The sequence below is a fragment of the Larimichthys crocea genome, chromosome II (genome assembly GCF_000972845.2).
Source record: "Larimichthys crocea isolate SSNF chromosome II, L_crocea_2.0, whole genome shotgun sequence".
Lineage (NCBI taxonomy): Eukaryota > Metazoa > Chordata > Actinopteri > Sciaenidae > Larimichthys > Larimichthys crocea.
In genome coordinates this window covers 11606522-11627622 of record NC_040012.1, presented here as the reverse complement: position 1 = coordinate 11627622, position 21101 = coordinate 11606522, and the positions used below count along the sequence as shown (strand labels likewise).

General features: G+C 40.2%; 2 protein-coding genes across 5 annotated transcripts in view; one reads left to right on the top strand and one right to left on the bottom strand.

Moving 5' to 3' along the window:
* Positions 1-524: 524 nt before the first annotated feature.
* snai2 (snail family zinc finger 2) lies at positions 525-2901 on the bottom strand. The gene is made up of 3 exons (XM_010729183.3): positions 2608-2901; positions 1884-2405; positions 525-1463 (listed from the first exon to the last, which is right to left on the bottom strand). Exons 1-3 carry the CDS (start codon positions 2684-2686, stop codon positions 1282-1284), a joined length of 783 nt encoding a protein of 260 aa, XP_010727485.1. The 5' UTR covers positions 2687-2901; the 3' UTR covers positions 525-1281.
* A 3763-nt stretch (positions 2902-6664) lies between these two features.
* Positions 6665-21101, top strand: part of sntg1 (syntrophin, gamma 1) — a 30857-nt gene continuing 16420 nt past the window's right edge. The window contains exons 1-4 of one of the 4 annotated variants that reach the window (XM_027287601.1): positions 6665-7102; positions 16514-16756; positions 17455-17504; positions 19533-19667. In XM_027287601.1, the coding sequence (XP_027143402.1) occupies positions 17478-17504; positions 19533-19667 (162 nt within the window). In that variant the 5' untranslated portion in view covers positions 6665-7102; positions 16514-16756; positions 17455-17477. Of the gene's footprint in view, positions 7271-16426; positions 16757-17454; positions 17505-19532; positions 19668-21101 lie in introns of all 4 variants that reach the window. The other 3 variants (XM_027287591.1, XM_019264873.2, XM_019264872.2) reach the window with 3 other exon arrangements.

Sequence of the window (21101 nt, the reverse complement as noted above, 5' to 3'; positions counted from 1 at the left end):
TTTTAGCTTTTTGTGGAAAGCTAAGTTAAAATCTAGATATCTGAGTGGCCTGTGACCTTGCAGTGATTGAGCCAGAAGAAACATTTTTTTCTGAAGTTTGGGTTATGATGAGTTTCAAAATTAGGATTACTTTCTAAAAAAGAACAACACCCTTGTATTTAAACTTTACACACACTTGGGCAAAGAGAGCGTCATGGGCCCTCAAAGGGTATAACAAGTGAGTGCAGATCAATATAGCTAGTATGTGTTAAATTTCAAGATTGTTTGATGTCTGGACAGGTTCACAGGGAACAGGTTCAGGCCTGATTCAGAGCTGAGTCACCTCTCTCCTCATTTTTTTTTTTTACATCTCCATAACATGAGATGGTGCAAGCCGGATTAAATATCATTTACTTTTTTTTGTGCTAGTTTGAAGCGTGTGACAATCAGTGAGTCCCTGCTGAAGGAGCTGCTCGCACACCCAGAAAAGCTGAACAGAAGGCTTCACAGATGAAAAGCAACTTGAAGGATGCCAGGAATTATACAAAATGTCATGAAACTTTATTTTTAAAAGTGTCATGAGAATATGAAAATATCAAAATCATTCAGCATCACAGTTTTCACTGTTAATATACAATCATCTCAGTCACGCTTACATTCAATATATAAAAATATAAAAGGAAACATACATATTATTGCCAAGTAAAACTGAGGCACTTGAGAATTTTTTGTTTTGCTGTTTGAGTGCTGGCAAACTGTTTCTAATGACTGTGCAAAAATTAAAATAATTTCACCCTAAAAACTAAGTTTGCACTTGTTCCCTAAGTAACAATGGCTTCAGCATTCCTCTAGTTGTATTTATACTGTCATTCATAATGCGCCCTTTGGTATCGTTTGTGTGGTTCATTTTTAAAAGAGTGGAGGACTGTCATTAACAGCCATCGAGAGACATTGGTACAAACACTGCAGATAACATTGTGAAGGCATATAAAACATTCTAGACATGCAGAAAAGTGCATGAATAGCACAGGTAGGTGAGTACATGGTATGACAAAGCTCGGCACTGATTGCAATCACAGAAAACACTGCTTGAGACGAGAAGCACGTGAGCACAGAGCTATTTCTCACTCTGAAATGAAATTGACCGCTCGTAGAAGAAGAAGAGAGAAAAAAAAAGTCTTTGGGAACAAACCCCCTCGATGTGATTCCCTGACAGTTCTCCTGGGCTTTGGAAAAATAAAGAAGCACCAGAGTTTTTTTTTTTTTCTTTCTTTTTGTCTGTTCGTGGAAAAGTATCCCAGTTCAGTGTGCTACACAACAACCAGATTCCTCATGCTTGTGCAGAAGAGACATCCTGGAGAAGGTTTTGGAGCAGTTCTTGCATTGGTATTTTTTCACATCCGAATGGGTCTGTAGGTGAGCCCTGAGATTGGACCTGTCTGCAAAAGCCCTGTTGCAGTGAGGGCAGGAGAATGGCTTCTCTCCTGTTAAGAGAAATGAGAAAGAAGACACTGTCAGAGATAGAACAGACATATTTGAATAGAAATGGAGTTACAGAGGCATCTTGGTCTGTTATTTTTGGCAGGTTGCAACAAACGAAAAGCACTCTGCTGAGCAGACAATGTTGCTGGTTCATTGTAACGTGACGTTTGTCAAGAAAAAAGTCAGATTTTTTCTTTTCAACACACCACTAATAGAAAGCCGAAGTATTCGGAGTGTTCATATTTTTCCACCACAGTATCAGCCTGTCAACAAAACTGTGTTTACAGAGTCTACTGTTACTGTAAAAGCTATTAAATCATATAACAAGTTGAACATAATTAGTCTGTGCCTGCAAAAAAACAAACCCACAAAACCCACAACAACTATTCAGCCTCCTCAATCAGAGGGCCCCATTCACTCACCGGTGTGCGTCCTGATGTGTCCTTGGAGCAGCCATGGTCTGGAGAAAGCTTTTCCGCATATTTTGCAAACACAAGGCAAAGTATGAGTCCTGATGTGCATTTTGAGAGCTCCCAGGCTCACATACTCCTTCTCGCAGTATTTACAACTGAAGGATTTCCTCGTTTGGGCGTCGCAGTGCAGCTGTTTATGCTTGAGCAGTCCAGAGTACGTGGAGTAGGACTTGCTACACAAACTACATTGGAATTTCTCTGCCTCCACCCCGTGAGGGTCTGTCAGCTTGGGTAGCATCTGCTCATCTTCATCACTCCTCGGGCTTTCAGAGCCGCTGTGGTCTTTAGAGGAGGTGTCGGAGAGCGATGAAGGGTATCCAGAGATGGGGGAGAGGTCACTGGGGAGCGGAGACAGCGGCAAGTTGCTGGTAGTCCACACTGTGATTGGGCTGTACGCTGCCGGGCTCAGGATCTCCGGCTGGGGGATGACGGGCAGAGGAAGGCCCCTGTATATGTGCGGCGTGAAGAACACTGAAAATAAAGAAAGCAAAAAATGAAATGAGTGATCACATGTCTGCCTGTCATCGCTTTGAGTGAGGAGCGCAAGATTCAGAGAAGCAGACAGAAACTTCTGCAAAGTCAAAAAACAAAAACGCGACTGCATGAAAGAAACACAAAACTTTGTAAAAGTTTATAAAGTTGAATATGTCCTTTAAGTTTTTAAAAACTTTACCTGTTGGGCTCTCCAGCTCACTATAATTTGGCTTCTTTGCGGAGTTTATGTGTTTCTTGACCAGAAAAGAGCGTGGCATCTTGGAAAACAAGTGGACAAACTTTTGGCAAACTTTTTTTTTTTAATCTCTCTCTCTCTCTCTCTCTCTCTCTCTTTGAAAATATAGCGGTGGAGCGTCAGTTTACTGTGTGAAGACGGAAATCCTTATTGCTTAAGTCCAGTGGAGAGTCATGGTGCAGCGCTGCGCTCTTGGAAACTGCACTGGGTAGCTGTAAAGAGCTGTAAATACTCCCTATCAGGTGCATGGGAGGAGCCATCCGCTGCCATCTACATATACTGAGAGCTCAAACCAATTAAATCTCGCTTTTACCACGGAGCCTTAAAAATGCGCTTTTAGCCTATAGGAGCGCGTAACCCCTTGAGGGGCTGGACCACTGCCGTTTACTCCACTCAGACAGGTGCCTTGTGTATGTGTGTGTGTGTTCAAGGATGCAAGTGTACATGGCATCATACAGTTGGCATATCCAGGGTGACAAGAAAAACTTTTTATTCTTTCAACTACAGAGAGATGATAAAAGAGTGAAGAGCAAGGACAAGAAGAAGAACAAGAGCTACAGGCGGAGACAGACAGGATTACTTAAAATGCAATTGCTAATGCAATCACTGCACAGACTATGCACTGTGCTGCTGCTGCTGATTGTTGTGTTACAAATCTCTGGGGACTTGATTATCCTGTATGGGTGGCATATTTGAATTGGAGAATACTCCCACCAAACACCAGCACTGCTAATGATGATGATAATGACTTGACTGATGGTTTATCATCTGTATGTACAAACATTTTCTATCCAAATCTCTGAAATCGTGATCCAACAACTGGACCAATAACCTGCCTGCTTGCCATCCACATTTCCACTCTGTGGCTTTGTCAAAGAGTGGCAGGTTCCTAATGCAGTTGTGCGTGGAGAAACCCAACACGTTTCCTTGCCAATAATGCAATAAGGCATTCCTCCTTGAAATGTAAATTTAAGTAGAGTTCCCTCTCAAGGTCAGACGTGACAACATAATCAAATTTATCCCTCCTGCTGCTGCTGCTGCTGCTCCTGAATTGGACAAGGAGAGGCAAACTTAGCAGTCTACGCCCCCTTGTGTTCAACTCAGTGCTCCTGTGAGGGGTGTTGAGCCGAACATCTACAAGTAAAACAAGGCAAGAGAAAAGAAACACACAAAGACAAAAGCTTTAGCTATGGATTGGGATTGTAAAGCAGCTCCAGGAGCAGTTTGATTGGCTAGGTCAGCAGATATGAAAAGCTCCTTATGTCTGGGGCAAGCCTTAAGTTAATTGTGCACTGCTTATCTTATCTAGAAAACATAATTGCAGATCATGAATAGTTTCCCATTGTGCATGCTTGGATTATAAAGGGAAGGTAAGGTTATCTGTGCATAATAACTCCCAGCCACTGTCACACATTCGGCGCTCTGTATGGCTGGTTGGGTGAGGAGTGGTGGTGATCCAGCAGAAAACATGCACCGTGAGAAGATAATGCTCTGAAATCAAGTATTTGCCACCAACCTAACCCATATCCAAGAGGAGCAGACCATGCACGGCCAGGTGTAAAATGTCTTCTTGTGGCTCTCATGCTTCAGTACTGTTCTCTGCATTCAGAGCATGTGGATGCTGCTCCACTGACAGGAGTGAAGAGGCAGGGAAAGAATGCATGTGCCGACTCACATCATCATCATATCACTAATTGTGGAAGAGCGGAGGCTGTTGTTTATGAGCTCGAAATTAATTAACAGAGAGGAAGCTGTGTATCCTTGGCCCTGCATTGTGTTATAGAGGGGACAGTGTAACACAGGTAAAAAATGTGAAGATGAATATGATTTTGATTCAAGCACAGAGAGGCAGCAGCAGCTTCTGAGTGCAACACACAGTATGCAATGTCATCTTTATGTTCCAACATGTGGTTTAATTGTTAGATGCTGAATTCAGACTTGCATATTGTCCATCATTCATCATCTTCTTTTAAAAACATCTTAATTGAACACCAACATGCCAGTGTTGACTGATGAACAATATACACAATTTCTATATGTTTATATGTCTTTGTTATTCATTATTTTTATTCATTGTAATCCTGCTTATTGTGCCTTGACCTTCATAGGAGTGTCTCTGTAAGCTTTTCCTTTTCTACCTCTTCTGCGCAGCCTTTTATTAACTTATAATCCACCTATACAATATGTGAATCTTTGTCAGTACAAGTGTGTCTATTCATATCTATGGGAATGTCTTCATATCATACGTTTAATCATAGTGTGAACAAATAAATAGTCTATAAAAGGTGTACAGTGTGTACAGGAGGTCACCTTTTTCCAACTGAGCCCCGCCCGCTTAAAGGTCAAGTGCATAAGATTTTGGTAGATTTATTGAAATTGAACATAATATTCACAAGTATGTCGTCATTGATGTTTGATCACCGGAAAATAAGATGTTTTTGTTACCTTATTAACAACCTTCATATCTACAGAGGGAGCAGATCCTTTCTACGGAGTCATATTGCAATGCCATTTTTTTTACACTAGCCCATAACAGACAAAACAAACACTGACTCTAGAGATGGCCTTTTTAAGTTTTTGTGACTTTCATAGCCACCATAGTTTCTCTATTGCACTTGGAAGGGGAATGTGAGACAAGGGGTTATTCAGCTGATTGCAATCTGCAACTTCACTGCTAGATGCCAATAAAGCCTTCACACTGGACCTTTAAACCAGTGAGAAAAGCTTGGACGTATCGCTTGTGAAACAAGCGAAGCGGATCCACCTTTAGCAGGTGATTTTTGGTATTACATGACGCTGTCACTCATAGTGAGAAGCTGAAGGCCAAAATATGTTTAGTAGGCAAACCTGCCAGACAAATGATGCAACCATTATTGTTTGTGATGCCAATTTCGACAACTCAACTGTACCACTAACCTACCTCAACCAAAGTATCAATATCAGTATCCATACATGCTCCCTCCTCACCAAATGTATTTATCTCACTCTATAGAAACATTGCCAAGACACTGACTCAGCAGTTATGGCTTAATTAATGCAATGACTTCTAACAGCTCATCAGCTACATCACTGGCTTGATTGACTTGATTCAAGCTTCAAGTATTTGTGCTCATCTTGATCCAGCTTGGTGCAGTCCCAGACATCCCCGAGACAGGTAGAGGGAGGTCAGATGGGTTACAGGTGCAATAAGATCAAATGCAGAACTCTTACAAGGCCTCTGGTGAGACCTGAAGGCTATACAAGAGCCATAATCCGGGTGTGAATTATCTTTGATGTGCTAATGGCTCACAGTTAAGCCATTAGGGAGGACAGGGATGGAAAGCCTCACAGTGGAAGACACTCAGAGGTTGTAAAGTGAACTGTGATTGAGAGTCAACAGATAACCTTCAGGACTCATACTGGTCCTATAAAGCTGCAGGTTTAAGGTTTGTGACTCTTTAATCAGCAACCCTTTCAGAATAAAACACCTGATCTGTGTTCCCACACTTGAGAATACCCACGTGCTTCTCGTTTTTATGAATAGGAGCTGTGTGTGACGTGCAGTTCAGGTTGGTAGGCAACATGAAACGTCAGAAGAATTAACTTGCATCATGTGGGGGGGAAAAAAACAGCGGGGTGTCTTCAGCTGGCATGATGACAGCATGGAAAATGAAGTGCACCTGGCCAGCCCCGCGCAGCTGCTTACGCATGGGCCTTGGGGAAAGAGTCCAAATACTACTGAGTGACTGAACACATATGTAGATCACAGTGCGTGTGTGTGTTCATTGACAACACAAACTGAGTCATGAGAGTCTGACTGTACACGAGAATCCACCCTTTTAAATGCCATTTCGCTCGTGGAAGTTGTAACCCACACACACCTTTAATGTGAGAATAACTTTGAAACAAATCAAACACTCTTTTGTCTTTTGCCGCAGATCTCATCTGTAAGCTGGCAAACCCCCGGTATGAATCCCGAGTGAATTCTCTGTCTCTCTCTCTCTCTCTTTCCACGCACGCAGAGAAACCGCAGTGCACGCACATGTAATTGGCAAAGAGGAAAAAAAACCCGCTTTGTGAGATGTTTGCGTGTTTTTAACACGAGTGTGCTTTTGGAGAGCTCAGCAGACGTCTTTGGAAACAGTGGCAAAGTAGAATCATGTAATATTTATGGATCCGGAGTTTGTGCGGGAGCCTTGGGTAAACGATTGACGCGCGCGTTAAAAACCAGCCCCGCATGTGATTTCCAGCTTCAGTCATTTTGGCAGCACGATGCGAGGGAGAGACGGACACGGAGCTGTGAAACCGGACCCTCTGCCAGAGATGTCGACGGAGAGGAATCCCTGAAAAGAAAAAAAGAAAACAGAAAAACAAACCGCCTGCTGGACCCAGGAAATATGGACAAATCTCGTTTTGTGTGCGAGTGCGGGCTGTTTTTCTGTCGGTGTTTCGCTACAGAGTAAGTGGACCAGGATGCCGTGTGGGCGATGCTGCCTGCCACAAGGGATACATTGTGATTTTCGCAGAGATGTTTTAGCAACCGTTTGCATAAATTAAAATAAGAACAACCCGTCACATGAGGGATTGGAGTCTAATAAGACATCACCACCTGTTACTAGAAAATCAGGTAAGCCTCACAGAGATGTGTATTTATTTATTTTATTTCGCTTTTACAGCTACAGTGCCTCCTAACACAGTGCACGACGAACGTAGGTAGTTAATTATCATGCCAAACATCCATGAAACGAAGCATTAATCCAATTACAATGCACTTTTTTGAGATGTAATATGCCTTAATGCTGCGCACCAAGATTTATGTACCAATCACCTATATGATCCGATGGATAATAAAGCACCACATCCTCTAACAGTCACATTTGAGGGGGGGTGATGCACTGAGCTGAGCAGTTCACTTATGATGGGCCTCATGATTAAGCTCCCTTTTTTATTATTTTGTAATTTGCAGTGGATATGTGGGCTTGCAGAAACCTTAACATCGCCTCAGTGCAGGTACACAAGCAGCACCCGCAGTTTGCTCCAGCCAGTGCAGTGGCAAGCAGACCTCTTTTCATCCATAGTGCTGCTATTCAGCAGCCTTCAAGTGCTCTCTCTCTGCACTGGATGCCAATAATCGTCACCATACCTAGTTTTCTTCTTTAAATAGCTCGTCCTGTGTCGTAAACGTCACTAAACTATTCACAAATCGCTCATCCGCAGCTTCTTCTTGGAAAAAAAAGCATTAAGGCAACATCCATTTGTGATAAACCTGAGGAGTATTTCAGCACAGCCTCCTCCTGCTGCTGCTGCTGCTGCTGCTGCTGCTCCAGTGTGTTTTATTAGCCTGGCAGAAAGATCCTGAAGCCTCCAGTGTTTCACAAAATTTATGTTGCTTCTTTAACTAATAAACTTGTGTGGTTTGTTTGTCCTCATTATAGGCTGTAAGGCGACAGTGCAGTTTCTGTCTAAAAAAACCCCACTGAGATGTAGAAATCAGACTTCTGCATAGGAAGCGGCATGAGCAGAGCTGGTCCATTCGCTGGTCATAGGTCAGGAGCAATCTGTATGATGTACTGGAGGTCTCACTTCCTACAGGAGGACAGATGTTGACATGTCATTGATGATTTTATGCCCACATGTCCCCCCATCTTCCTCTCCTTCCTATTTCTGCTTATGTCCTAAATCAAAAAGCAGTTTGGCCAAGTGACAGAGCTACACTGGCAGAAAATGTGGCCTGAGTGAAATGCTGTCAGTCACATCTGGTCAATATGTCAACCAGGAGAGAGAGAAAGAAACAACTTGTTTGAATGCTCCATACTGTATGACAGTCAGAATCAAAAGGAGACTGTCACAAAGTTAAACCCAACACAATCATAAGCTGGCAACTGGCATCAATCCACATCTAGAAACAATGTCTACACTGCACATGAAAGAGTTTCCCCACACTCCATCCTCCCTACTTAAGTGATCAATAACTTGCCGTTTCTCCCGCAACTGGATCCCAGTGGGTCATTTAAAAATCCGAACTGGTTAAACGTATAAATGTACAAGCGGGATAGGTTGTCCTAAGGCATTTTACTATAAGCAATAAATGTACACTTTGACATTAATTATGCATGTTAACACATTCAAAATGCAGTTTCACTCCTGCAGCATCACCGAGTAGCTCGATATGTAACACAGTTGTTCTGAATATTCAAGGGATACTCTTTCAGCACCCAGTGCTGCAGCATTTCATTTTTTTTAATGCCGTGTGGCTTTTATTCAGTGACCTATTTTGACCATAAAAAAGGAGTGCTGTGCTGAAAATGAAAAAAAAAACTTGACAAGATTCCAGAGGAAAATAAAAGAAAGTAGGAGTGACTTTATGGAAAGTAAATGATAAAAAACTGAAGCAGGATTTTGCATATTTTTGCATATCTGGAGAAAACAGTTTGTTTCCTTGAAATGGAGCGATCCTTTTAACATTTTCAAAGATTGTTCTATCTAAAGGGCAGCTGGGAGAGTCCACACTATGTCACTGTAAGGCTGGACATCTTCATTACGATCTAGCCCCAGAGCCTGGCAGCAGAGAGAAAAATGTATCACTCCTGCTGTTTCTGTGGGGCTTTTATAGCAACTGTTTGGTCGACCATCCATACAAACGGCTCCAGATGTTAAATTCACAGGAGGACAAGCCATATGCTTTTATTGTGGTGTGATGTATGAGCAGCGCAAATAAAAGAAACTGTAGATATCTTTTTCAGAGAGTGGGGAAAAACATATTACTGGTCTGTGTCACGGAGTCACTGTCATGCAACAAGAAAACCATTAGTCTGGCTTAGCGGAGACTGATGGCTAATGAAGCGAATGCACACCAAACTCTCATGGTGGGGGAAGACACAAGACACAACTCTCATTTATATGCGCCTCATATACCAGCCCATCTGATTTAGAGGTTCAGGACTGCAACACAGATCAAGGCACTGAAAGCTACACGTAGATGATAACTACCCCAAGAAAAGCAATGAGGGGTTAGATTATACGTAATGATTCATAATACTAACATGCTGAGATAACATCCATACATCCGATACTGGAGTTCTGTCGCGAGCAAGCAGCATTTCCTTTATGTTTTACAACGTGTATGTGGCCCAGGTATAGGACAATTTTAGGTCACATTTGATTAATGTGGAGAGTCTGCTTATTCGTTAAGCACTGCTGCCTTGACAGCCCCGCCACAGTAGCAGCTCAACCCTGATGGAAGGCAGTCTTGTACTGTAAATTGCATTATTGCGTTTCCATGGAACATTTGCAATCCGTCCAACCTGTGAATAGTAAAACAGCAACCAAGCAGCAATTAACCCGCTTTACAGTTTTTGCTTATGATAGCAAAACAGACTGTATGGATGTCATATAGTTTCTGTTTACTCTGACAAGTGTAACATTGTCACGAGCACACAGGCGTTTATGTAGGGCAGAAACTATCAGCCGAGAGACAGAAACTTAAATGTCAACTACTATGATAATGGATGAATCATTGAGTTTGTTTTATTCAAGCTCTCAATGCAAGATTTTACTCTGCTGTATGTCAGAGGAAGTTGATATATTTGCACTTGTTCCAACTAATTTCTGAGTTCTTGTGATCTATGTTTTTCACTGCTTTCTTATATTTTATAGATTGAAATGGTTTAACTACCAATCAAAAAAGTAATCAACAAGAATGGTCGCTAATAAAAATGTTCATCAGTTGTAGACCTTCATATATGTAGTCACAATTTGTAGGCCGTTGTCAGGTGCATAGGTCACATTTGAATTTTCTTTTATTTTTAGGAAATAAAGTCCACATACGAAGATGTGCAGAACTTAATATATAAACCTATGACGGTAATTTGTTTCTTTGTCACGCAGTTTGAATTCATAAATAATTTGCCGGAGCAATTGAGAGATAGTGCTATATTTCCCTGCTTTATATTTAGTAAGTGAGCAGATGTGTCCCTTGACTGTGTAGCTTCATTTCATTGTAGCCTAGCCTTCGGCAATATGCTGAGCTTTTTAATCCTTTCATGTACTCTACACACACAGCAGGCCCCCAAGTTTTTTCCCTGCAAGGCCTCATTGGTTGAAACACAAAAATAACTAACTGCATATATATTTATAAATATATGATATAATTAGGAGAGTGAATGGCTGTTCATTGGTAATTCAATGTAGTATAAAGACTCTGTGTTGAGCCTAATTAAGAGCCTCATGTAAGATAACATGCTTGACTTTCCCAATCCATTTATCCACGGGCGATGCAGCATAATATCTCATGTTAAAGAAAAAAAAAAAGATTACAATCCCATTAAGGAATCTGTCAGTGGGAAACATGCTGCAGGACCAGTTTCTTCTAGCTATAGTTCATTATCCCGCCTATGTCTATTTTTGCTCTCTGATATCCAGTGATATAACAGGGAACCAGTTTGTGAAATGATTCTCGCTGATATAACTTGGCACCCACCTGATATCTGGTGGCTCCCTGTTGCCAAAAAACATACATCATAGTCAGGAAGGTCAAGAGCTCAGTCTATAAATGTGTCCATCACTAATTTACTCCTCTACCTATCATTCACGAGCATCTGGCATAGAGAGCACCGCTGGCTGCTAACGGAGCTCAGATATTGACTTACGAGGTGATGAAAGACTTTATTTTTTATTTTTTGACAAATGCTCTGAAAGAATTAAAAACACGATGAGATACTTTTTCTATCTTGCCTGACGATATGTCTTGAACATAATCTGAAAGAAAAGATGGAGAAGTAGCCGCACACAGAACAGGCACCGCTTAATACAAGAACTTTTGCAACTTTTAAATTAAATAATCTCTATAATTTATTGAAAAGATAATAAGCAAAATGCAAAAAAACAGACAAACAAACAAACAAACAAACACTGAGTCCAGCTTCTAAAATGTAAATATTTATTGTTTTTTAGTCTCCTATGAAAGTAAATTGAATATCTTTGAATTATTTTATTTGTCAGACAAAACAAGCGATCTGTCTTTGTCACCTTGGGCTCTGGGAATATGTGATCAACATTTTTCATTATTTTCTGACATCTTATAGATCAAACCTGCAGCCAATTGATGGAGAAAAACATCTGCAGATTAATCAATAATGAAAGCAATTTCTAGCCTCAGCCCTGAGTGAGGAATAGTAAAAACAAACATTTTCTCTTTTTTTTTTCTCACTCATTTTTGCATAGTTTAGACTCTGGAGATACAAAAACATGTGCATCGCTGCACTTTAATTAAAACTTCCATTTTAATCCATACCAATTATACACCTACCTAAAACAAAGAAAAACACAAAGGCAAAAACACGAGGCAGCTACAGCTCTCACATTTAAGAGACCATGAAGCTTACAAACACTGACTTTAAAGGTCCGGTGTGTCAGATTTAGTGGGTTTTATTCACATAAATGGAATATAATATATTTATGACTGTTTTTCATTTTTGTATAATCACCTGGATTTAAGAACTGTTGTGCTTTTTTCTTATTTAGAATGAGCATATCTATAGTTTTATTAAATGAAATGTGATGATATGCACAAAACAAAAGAACAATCTTACCTCATAGCATGATGTAAAATCCAACTCCCAACCAATGCCACTCTCATTTAGTGTAACACAATACCCATTCAGGAGACTAATTACGTAGCCAAATGTAGGTCTTCTTCATGTTAAAGCAGCATGTTTCTACAGTAGCACAGAAAGGACAACACTGGCTCTAGTTGTAACAGTTGTTTCTCCTTTGTGCTACGAGGGAGAGGTGTTGGTGTTGTAGTCTACAAGCGTACTCAGAAGGAGGCTCAGGAGCGGGACATCCACTAATCAGATGATTGGTGGTTCGATCCCCCGCTCCTCCAGTCTGCATGTCGAAGTGTCCTTGAGCAACAAGATACTGAACCCCAAATTACTCCCGAAGGCTGCTATCGTTAGCTCTCAAAAGCTCATGATCAATATGTTTATAGTGTAAAAGCGCCTTGAGTAGTCAGAAAGGTGCTATATAAGTAGTATCTATTTAAATCCTCCACATGTAACAGTCCAACACTCAGCAAAACTAGTAACAATTAATGACAAGTGAAAACAGAGAGAACACATTATATCAAGTTGTCACAGGAAGAGCACAAACCAACTACATCTTGAATCCTAGAACAAAATGTGCCAAACAGTCGAGCGCGTCCTCCAGATTTAGATAAATCTTCGAGTCCTCATAACTGAAAAACTTCCAAATATGAAAGAAAAGGAGCTTCAACAATCTTAAAATAAAAATAAAAAAATAAAAAATACTCACAGTTTTGCCTCTCTGGAGTTGATTTCTCTCTGAGTGCTGGACGATTGTTTTTCTCTCAAGATAACAAGGTAAAAAAATAAAGAAGTAATCATCATTAGTATTCATTCTCTGTTTCTACACACAAATTGAAGAGTATGTTTAAAGGCTACAGGTACAGGAAGGTGTGCACTGCTGGCAGCTTGCAACAGAGATGTTTTTTTAACATGAGCGGGGCAGATTCTGAAATCTGTCAGTTTAACGCTGTCGATGTTGAGCAGGACTCTTTTGGGATGCCATAATATATAAGCAACATAATATCTGCACTCATCAATCGCCAAATTAAAAAGCTGCACTCTCAGGGACCATATGTTCCAGGTCGCAGAACAAGTGAACATACAGTAAGTGAAACCCATCTCAATTTTCGTGTAGTAAAACTACATTTGCCGGAGCACTCTGCACACAGCTGCTCCACCTGCACGCACAAACGGCCATTCATCATCCTGCATGGGCCACAGCTGTCCTCAGGTCTAAGAGATGGAGATGTCACGTTACATCTCCACATCATGCAGGCAATCTAACTCCTAGCTCCTCTCTCTCTGTGCGTTTGCAGCCATTGTGTCAAAGACGAGCATTATTCGGAAAACATTGCTTGGCAAATTGGTAGGGCTGAAAATATCTGATGGCGGGGTTTGTAAAATGAGTTACGCTGACTCGACTTAAAAGGCACAAAAGGTTTAATCTTTGGATTCTCACTGAAAAAAAGGGAAGTGCTGGCTTCTGACGGGTTGTAGAGGGGGGCACCGCTGAAGACAGAGTGCTCATCTCAGAGCTGCAGACACGTTTTTAAGCTGACCACGTGAAGACATTCATTTTTAAAGCAGGTCCACAAATGATGTCAGGATTTCTCTCACATCCATTACAGAGCGGAGTCGTCTCTGATGCAGACAGCTCCGTGTGTGGTGTGGACAAAGGTTGAAGATGAAAACTGTGGTATTAAATGCCAAATCAAATGTGTAAAGTCAATAAAACTTCAATGATAAATCTTTGGAACATACATATATTGACATATATTGAAAAACAAAATCATAGATGTACAAGAATGTGACCTACATAAAGTTTTTATGTTATTAAAAAAACATGACATTTCCTGCACACACAAGTATATAAACTCTCTTTCTAAAATATATCACAGTGCGTCACCCCCTTTTATTATTCACATAAAGTACATAAATGAATACATATATTAACATTATAGCTACATCTTACTATATTTAACTGGGGTGGGGTGACACAGTAGTGCAGTGGTTAGCACTGTCCCCTCACTGCAGGTTGCTGGTTTGTGTGGAGTTTGCATGTTCTCTCTGTTCCTCCCACTGTCCAAAGACATGCAGGTTAATTGGTGACTCAGAATCGGCCAGGTTTCAAGGTGTTTGTCTCTATGTGTCAGACCTGTGATAAATTGGCGAATCGCACCAGAGTGTACCTCGGCTCTTTCCCAATGTCAGCTGGGATAGGCTCCAGCGCCTCGCGACCCTGATGAGGATAAGCGGTTACAGAAAATAGATGGATGGATTAAACTGGAGCCCCAACTAATGATTTAAAAAAAAAAAAAGCCTGCCAAACTCTTTGCCTTTGGTTGGATCTATAAAATATCAGATAATTCTAAAAAATGCACACCAAACTTCAACAGTTCTGACCCAATGATGATACAATTTTCAGACAGATACAGTAAGACAAAGAAAAGCTGAAAATCTTTAGAAGCTAGAACTGACAGACATCGATGATGACTTACACAATGAATTGATTATCTGGATTTTTTTACAGATGAGTGATCTGTCAATCAACACATCGACTGTTAAAAGTCTGTATCAAATTAGCAGTATTATTATATTTTCTGTACACTGTTATAGTCCTCACTACAAATATACCCTCATTTCATAGGTAGATGTAGTTAAAACGAAGCATAATATATCTAATTTCACACATAAAGACGAGGTGGACAAAATATTAAAAATATCCATCCAACCATTATCTGTAACCGCTTATCCTCATCAGGGTCACGGTGGGGATGGAGCCGATTCCAGCTGTCTTTGGGCGAGAGGCGGGGTACAAACCTGGACAAGTCGCCAGCTCATCACAGGCCTATTAAAATTGTCTCTCAGTATAATTCAATAACTGCAGCCTCCAAAATGACCATGAAGCTGAAGTTGAACATTATAACCTTCATGAGTGTAGGATTTATTGTCGTATTCAACCACATTAGTCAGTCATTGCCAAGTAGGTTTTCACATACAAGAAATTCTCTTGGTCTTTTGGTGCATAACAAACATTAAGTAAAAATATAAGAAAGATAAAAATCCATCCAGTACTAGAAGATATAATTATATGTGTCATATGTTAAAATGAAATGTTTTGTGCTTAAATGTGCAGTTACTCGTCGGGTAGTGTGCAAAAGCTGACAGTATGCAGAATATTTAAATGTGCAAGATGAAGTAATCCAAAAGATGTTAATAAAAGGTGTGTATTAATGTCATGCAAACAGTCAGTAGACCCTACATTATTATTAAAACATGATTGCTCTGGGGGGTGGAGGGTGAGAGTCACTGTCAGAGTGCCTCGTTAATAATACCTTTCTAATAACAAGCAGACCTTTAGAGCTTAATTGTGCACAACATGACATTCAATAAAACCATCAGATAACCATACCTTTGAAAAACTCATACTGTAATATACCGCACATAATTGCAAAGTTTTAAGTCTCAAATTGCCTCGGCTCAACTCATTTTGTTTGACATGGACAACATTTTTCTTCTACGTAAAGTTATGATCTGATCAAAAAGAAGATTTCTTGAGTTTCTGCATTGACTGTAACACAATATTAATGAATTGCTCTGTTCCCTCTCGGTGCTTTAACAAATTTGCAAGTTTAATTGAGGCTTCTCTTACTGTATAATCAGGAGTTAATGATTTATGCATGAAATGTAGCTTGAAATGTATATACTGTAAGTTTTTTTTATTTTATTTGGTAGAACAATGATCATAGCTGCTCAACAAAAAGGTGCCATAGAGCCAACAATGCACACTAACAAGGAGGATTTCTCAAGGGTGTGCTGTCAGAACTTAATAAACACTTTTAAAGAGTCATTTGCGCTTGGCATATAAAGATCCAAGAAAATGGAAGAATGTGAATTAATTGCATTTTGGCATTTGTACTTGAGAGGGGTTTTTCATCACAGGCTGAGGAATCAGATTCATAGTTTCTTTTGAATCTCTTTTTCTTTGTGCAAGGTTGCTTGTTTGGGAGATTTGCATCTAATTCAGCATCCCACATACGTGCAGCAGATATATTCACTTCTCTGTGTTGCTGACATTTGTAGATTACATGTTTTCAATCATAGTCAGAAGCATTTCATCAACAAAATCCAGCTCTTTTTCTGAATTTGAATACTTAAATGTATTTCTTTTTTGTCTGTTTGTTTGTTTGTTCCAGCTCTTGTGTTGAACAGCAGCTCCTTACCTGCATCTGGGTTGAGTATCAGAATGATACCTTAACCACATCCTCCTCCTGTTACTGCAGCACCGATCAGGAGTGAAACCTCACTACGTGATAGCCTCATTCTGCTCTTCAGCATCAGCTCTACTGGGAATAATCCTGCAACACCTACAGCCAGCCAGGAGAGGTGACAGCACTGCTTCCCCACCACCCAAGTCTGACAGCCATGATTCGGGAAGGCCCTCTGCTACGGCTCAGATCAGGGATCAGCACGCTGCTCGATGGCTAGATCTTACCGTACAAAGAGCTGGGGGCCTTTCTACTGAGGTAAAACTCTAACTCTCTCTCTGCGGCACATGTTCTATAATTCAAGTGTGAGCCATTTGTCTTTTGTACTCGTTTTGTCGAGTCAAGTGGCAGTCATGTCTGATTATAACTGAGAGGAACTGGTTTATGTAAATGAGACTCGCAAAAACATTCCTCAAGACTGCTTGTGTAATTATACAAAGCATGTCACCTGATTTCTGAAAAGTACGTGGTAGTTAGTGTCACTCCTTTTCCTTTTTAAACCACAATACCACTCAGGTTGTGGTACTTTTATTGTGGCATTTTCTCTTAATGTGGGACAGCTTTATGGTCTCTCTGACAAGTCATCAAATATGGTAACAGTTCATTTCTGGGCGCACTGCATTCGATATTGAAGGATTTATTAGAATACCTGGCTTCTTACCTTTGCTAATGAATTATTCATTACTGCTTAATGGTCTCTGGTTTCCTCCCAGATCGCACAATGGGGATTTTATTTTGTGCCCAGTTGTGTTGAGTTTAAAAGAGGCACATTTCAATGAAAAATCTATTTCTCGCCAATGTTTAACGGAGAACTGTAATGAAAGATAGAAGGCTATCCCGGTAACAATGCTAGTTTAAATCAGCAGTACGGTTTTGCTGCAGCGAGTCGGTCATGTCATTAAGCATTTGCCATTTGCCTCCACAGTCTAACTCGATCTTGTTTTTCTCCATTGCAGTATCCCTCACTGCATAGTAGCACATGGATTTCAAGACTTCAAATGAAGAGGTTTGTAGGATTCAATCAATGCAACATTTTGACAGTGAATTGACTGTGATTATAGAAACAGCCTTGGCATTTTCAAGTGCCTGAAAGCATGTGGCTTAAACAGCAGCATAGCACATAAATCTGTGCATACAGTATACAGCTTCTGACACCCCCTCCCTGTTTCTATACATACATACATACTTGAATCAACAACTAAACATATCCAATAAAAGCCACTTCTTGACGTCACTGTTGCTCAGCAAACTGCAGTAAACTTTATGAACTCACATCCCTAGTTTGATGGTGATGATGGATCTGCAGTAAATTTGCTCTTTCTCAAACTTAAGTCAGCAAGCTAACTGTTATAATATCCACTAGACACGTTATACACCAATACTTCCATGGGCTTGTGCAGATGGGCGATTGGATTGTATATCGATGATTGAAAGGATGATCGATGCATGCTGATATTAAGGCGATTTTAACAAACTCACTATTAGAACTAAGATGTTAGCACCTTACTGTGCATTTAGAAATGTTTCTGTTGAAGCGGCATTTTATATATTTATAAATGCCGTCTCTTTTTCATGGATCTGACACCCTGCATTAGAGGAGACAAATACAAAGATATTGTGTTTTTCTTTGACACCAAGAGTAAGTCGTCCATCCTGGCATTTCCCTGTCCTATTCCACTGACCCCTGGTTATCCAACCTCAGTCTTGAGAAACCACATTTGGAGGATATGAAAAAAGAAACGATTGCCAAACCCTACCTCTTTTTTCTCTTGGCTTTCTTTTTCCTTCTGGTAGACTGATTTAATTAACTACTTTAATTTTTAATTTTTAAAATCAAAGCCAACAGTTGCAGATTTTGTACTACCTGACTTTTTGAGGGCCCTCTCTCTGTTGGGACCCTTAGTTCCACTCCCCTCACCACAGGAGGAGAACGAGATGTCCTTGCACATCTGGTTTGATCATGATGTAGATAATAACGGAGGAATTATAGAGAAACATAAAACAGGATCAGAGATAAGGCTAATTAGGTACAATCCAAGCGCTACAGCAGGTCAACATCTACATGCTGATGCTGTTTGAACCAGCTATGTACAGTTATGGCACTACTGCCCTCATTTTGCTCGGCTAATGACTCTCGCACACATATTACCTCAAATAATGTGAATTAATGCATCCCTCGTTTCATTTCTCACGCTGCAGCTTCTGCATGCGAAGGCTCATTTCTCACATTCCTCATTATGGGTGAAATATAATATGTTCCATAAACTGACTTTGATTCAAGTTTGACCTGCAGTCGAGATACTCGATCTCTAAGAATAGCAGACGTGCAGCCGGCTGTCTTGTTAACTGATCAGCGACGTATCCCGGGTGACAAGGATGCTGACATTGTTGGGGTTTTTTTATTTTTATATTAGCAGTCTTGTCAGGTGAAGGTGCTTCTTTTATTTAGACCTTTTTAAGTCAAGGACAGGGCAGGCATCACAATTAGCCAGGGAGGAGGAAGCATATGCAGAATGCAAATTTATGTGGATTAGCATGTTTTAAATTGGAGACAGACACAGTCTTCACACAGTGAGATTCAAATGTAGAGGCTGAGCTTTGGTTCCAGTCACTTAATTTCACAGGTTCTTAGTCTGTCATCATCATCATCAGCCTTTCACGACAGTAAATGAGATGATATGATTTGAGCTTTTCTTTTTTCCCCTCTGAGTGTGGATGTATACCAAGCAAACAGAGGGCACACAACTTTATCACGACTCAAAAAAAACTGTTTCTGACAGAGTCTGCTCATCACAAATCAGCAGTTGTTTTGTGGGTTTTTTTGTGTGTCTAAATGTGTTTATTACCAAGAGGGCTCAATTATTAAATCAAATATTAACAAGAAAACTAAAAAAAGAAAGTAACAGACATTGCCAAAAGTCCTAATTTCCATGTTCATCCTGCATCAAGTATTCTCAATGACATTTCATTTCATGGCCAGTTAATTTAGTCAGGGAGGGATGATGAATGATTTTATCTTTCTGACTGTTCGCAGACAAAGACTGGGATTTATTTGATGCAAGAAGGTAATGAGGAGCCGTTTAATATTCGACTACACTTGGCCAAAGATATTCTGACCATTCAAGAACAAGATGTCATCTGTGTGTCCGGAGAGCCTTTTTATTCAAGCGTAAGTAATCCAGTCGGTTGCTTCACGTTTCACATTGAAATCAGTAACGTGTAGAGCACAATAAATGAAGGTTACAGCACAAAGATACTGAGAACGCCGTGAATGTCAATGAGAAATCTACATCAGTTACTCTATTTCTCATAAATCAAATGTGGTGATTAAATAGTGATTCACCTACCGGATCGTTGTGTATAGAGTGTAATATTTGGGCCTCGCTTGTCATCATATCTGACAACTTTTTCTTCACATTAATAAGTTCACTGCTTCTCATGAAAACACCGCACAGAGGCCTGAGTCTATGACCTTTCTCAGAAAGGCATTATTCATTCCATAACATCTAGCTGTCAAAGACAAATGGAGGAAATACTCATGTCTTCTGAAACATGATTACCAATTAATGGAAAGGTCGAAGACATGGGCATGCACACAACTATAGTATGTCAGGATGACTGCAGACATTTTCGTCTCAGTGACCAATTTAACTGTCCCGCACGCCGTCATATTGAAAATGCAGTGACTGGCAGATTCCCAATATGAAACAAGATCTTTAAACTCGAGCCAGAGGCTGTAACAACCCATAGAAAAAGATGTCAAATCACACCTGAGACGACTACAGCATCAATAGCAATAAAAAAGGCAGATAAACAATATATCTCAAGATCCACAGAATCCAACAGAAACAACAGAACACGACGGACAATGCGCTGAAAGTGATTTTAATGAATAAACGGAGGAGAATGTTTGGACAACAACCAGTCCAAATTTCATATCGAAACTTGAAATAATATTGTCGCAGGTCTTCATGATTAATACATGTAGCTTTAAAATTAAGATGATGTCTTATGTTGGGAATTGGCTGCCTGGCGATGGTCTACAGCGTGACTGAAATGTTGCGTTTTCAATAGGTGACAGTTTGCTGCAGTCCAACACTTTTTGCATGATTTTATTTTTCTTCACACCTGTCTATCAGGTGTCATTTTACATTTACCCACCACTAGTCTGTGGGGGGAAAAAAAGTTTAAAATGTTGATTCAGATAGTTTTGGATGGGTATAAATAATGTGAAAAAAATGAGTGTGCTTGTGTAGTTTGATCTGTGTGATGGGGCTGAAACTATCATCAGGGTTATGTCATGATATTGCAGATGTATAAAAAAATAACATCAAGATTGATGAACCTACTGCATATTAAAAGGATGAGCTGTGTGATGAAACAACTCAAAACTTTTAAAAGTACGCTTACTCTCCGAAAAATCAGAAGTCTGTATCATCACGTCTGTGCACTGTTCTGGAGCCAGGAGGCAATTAGCCTAGCTTAGCATAAAGAGTGGAAACAGGGGGAAAGAGTTAGCCTGGTTCTATCCAAACTTTTAAAAATACACTTAACCACCACCTCTAAAGTTTTTTTAACAAGCAAGAAATGTAAAAATGTAAAA

Excerpts from the sequence above, each read along its gene's own strand:
- snai2 (XM_010729183.3), bottom strand. The coding sequence starts at position 2,686 with ATGCCACGCTCTTTTCTGGTCAAGAAACACATAAACTCCGCAAAGAAG. Across the intron at positions 2,406-2,607 it reads TGAGCTGGAGAGCCCAACAG|TGTTCTTCACGCCGCACATA; the intron begins GTAAAGTTTTTA and ends CTTTATTTTCAG. Across the intron at positions 1,464-1,883 it reads ACACATCAGGACGCACACCG|GAGAGAAGCCATTCTCCTGC; the intron begins GTGAGTGAATGG and ends TTCTCTTAACAG.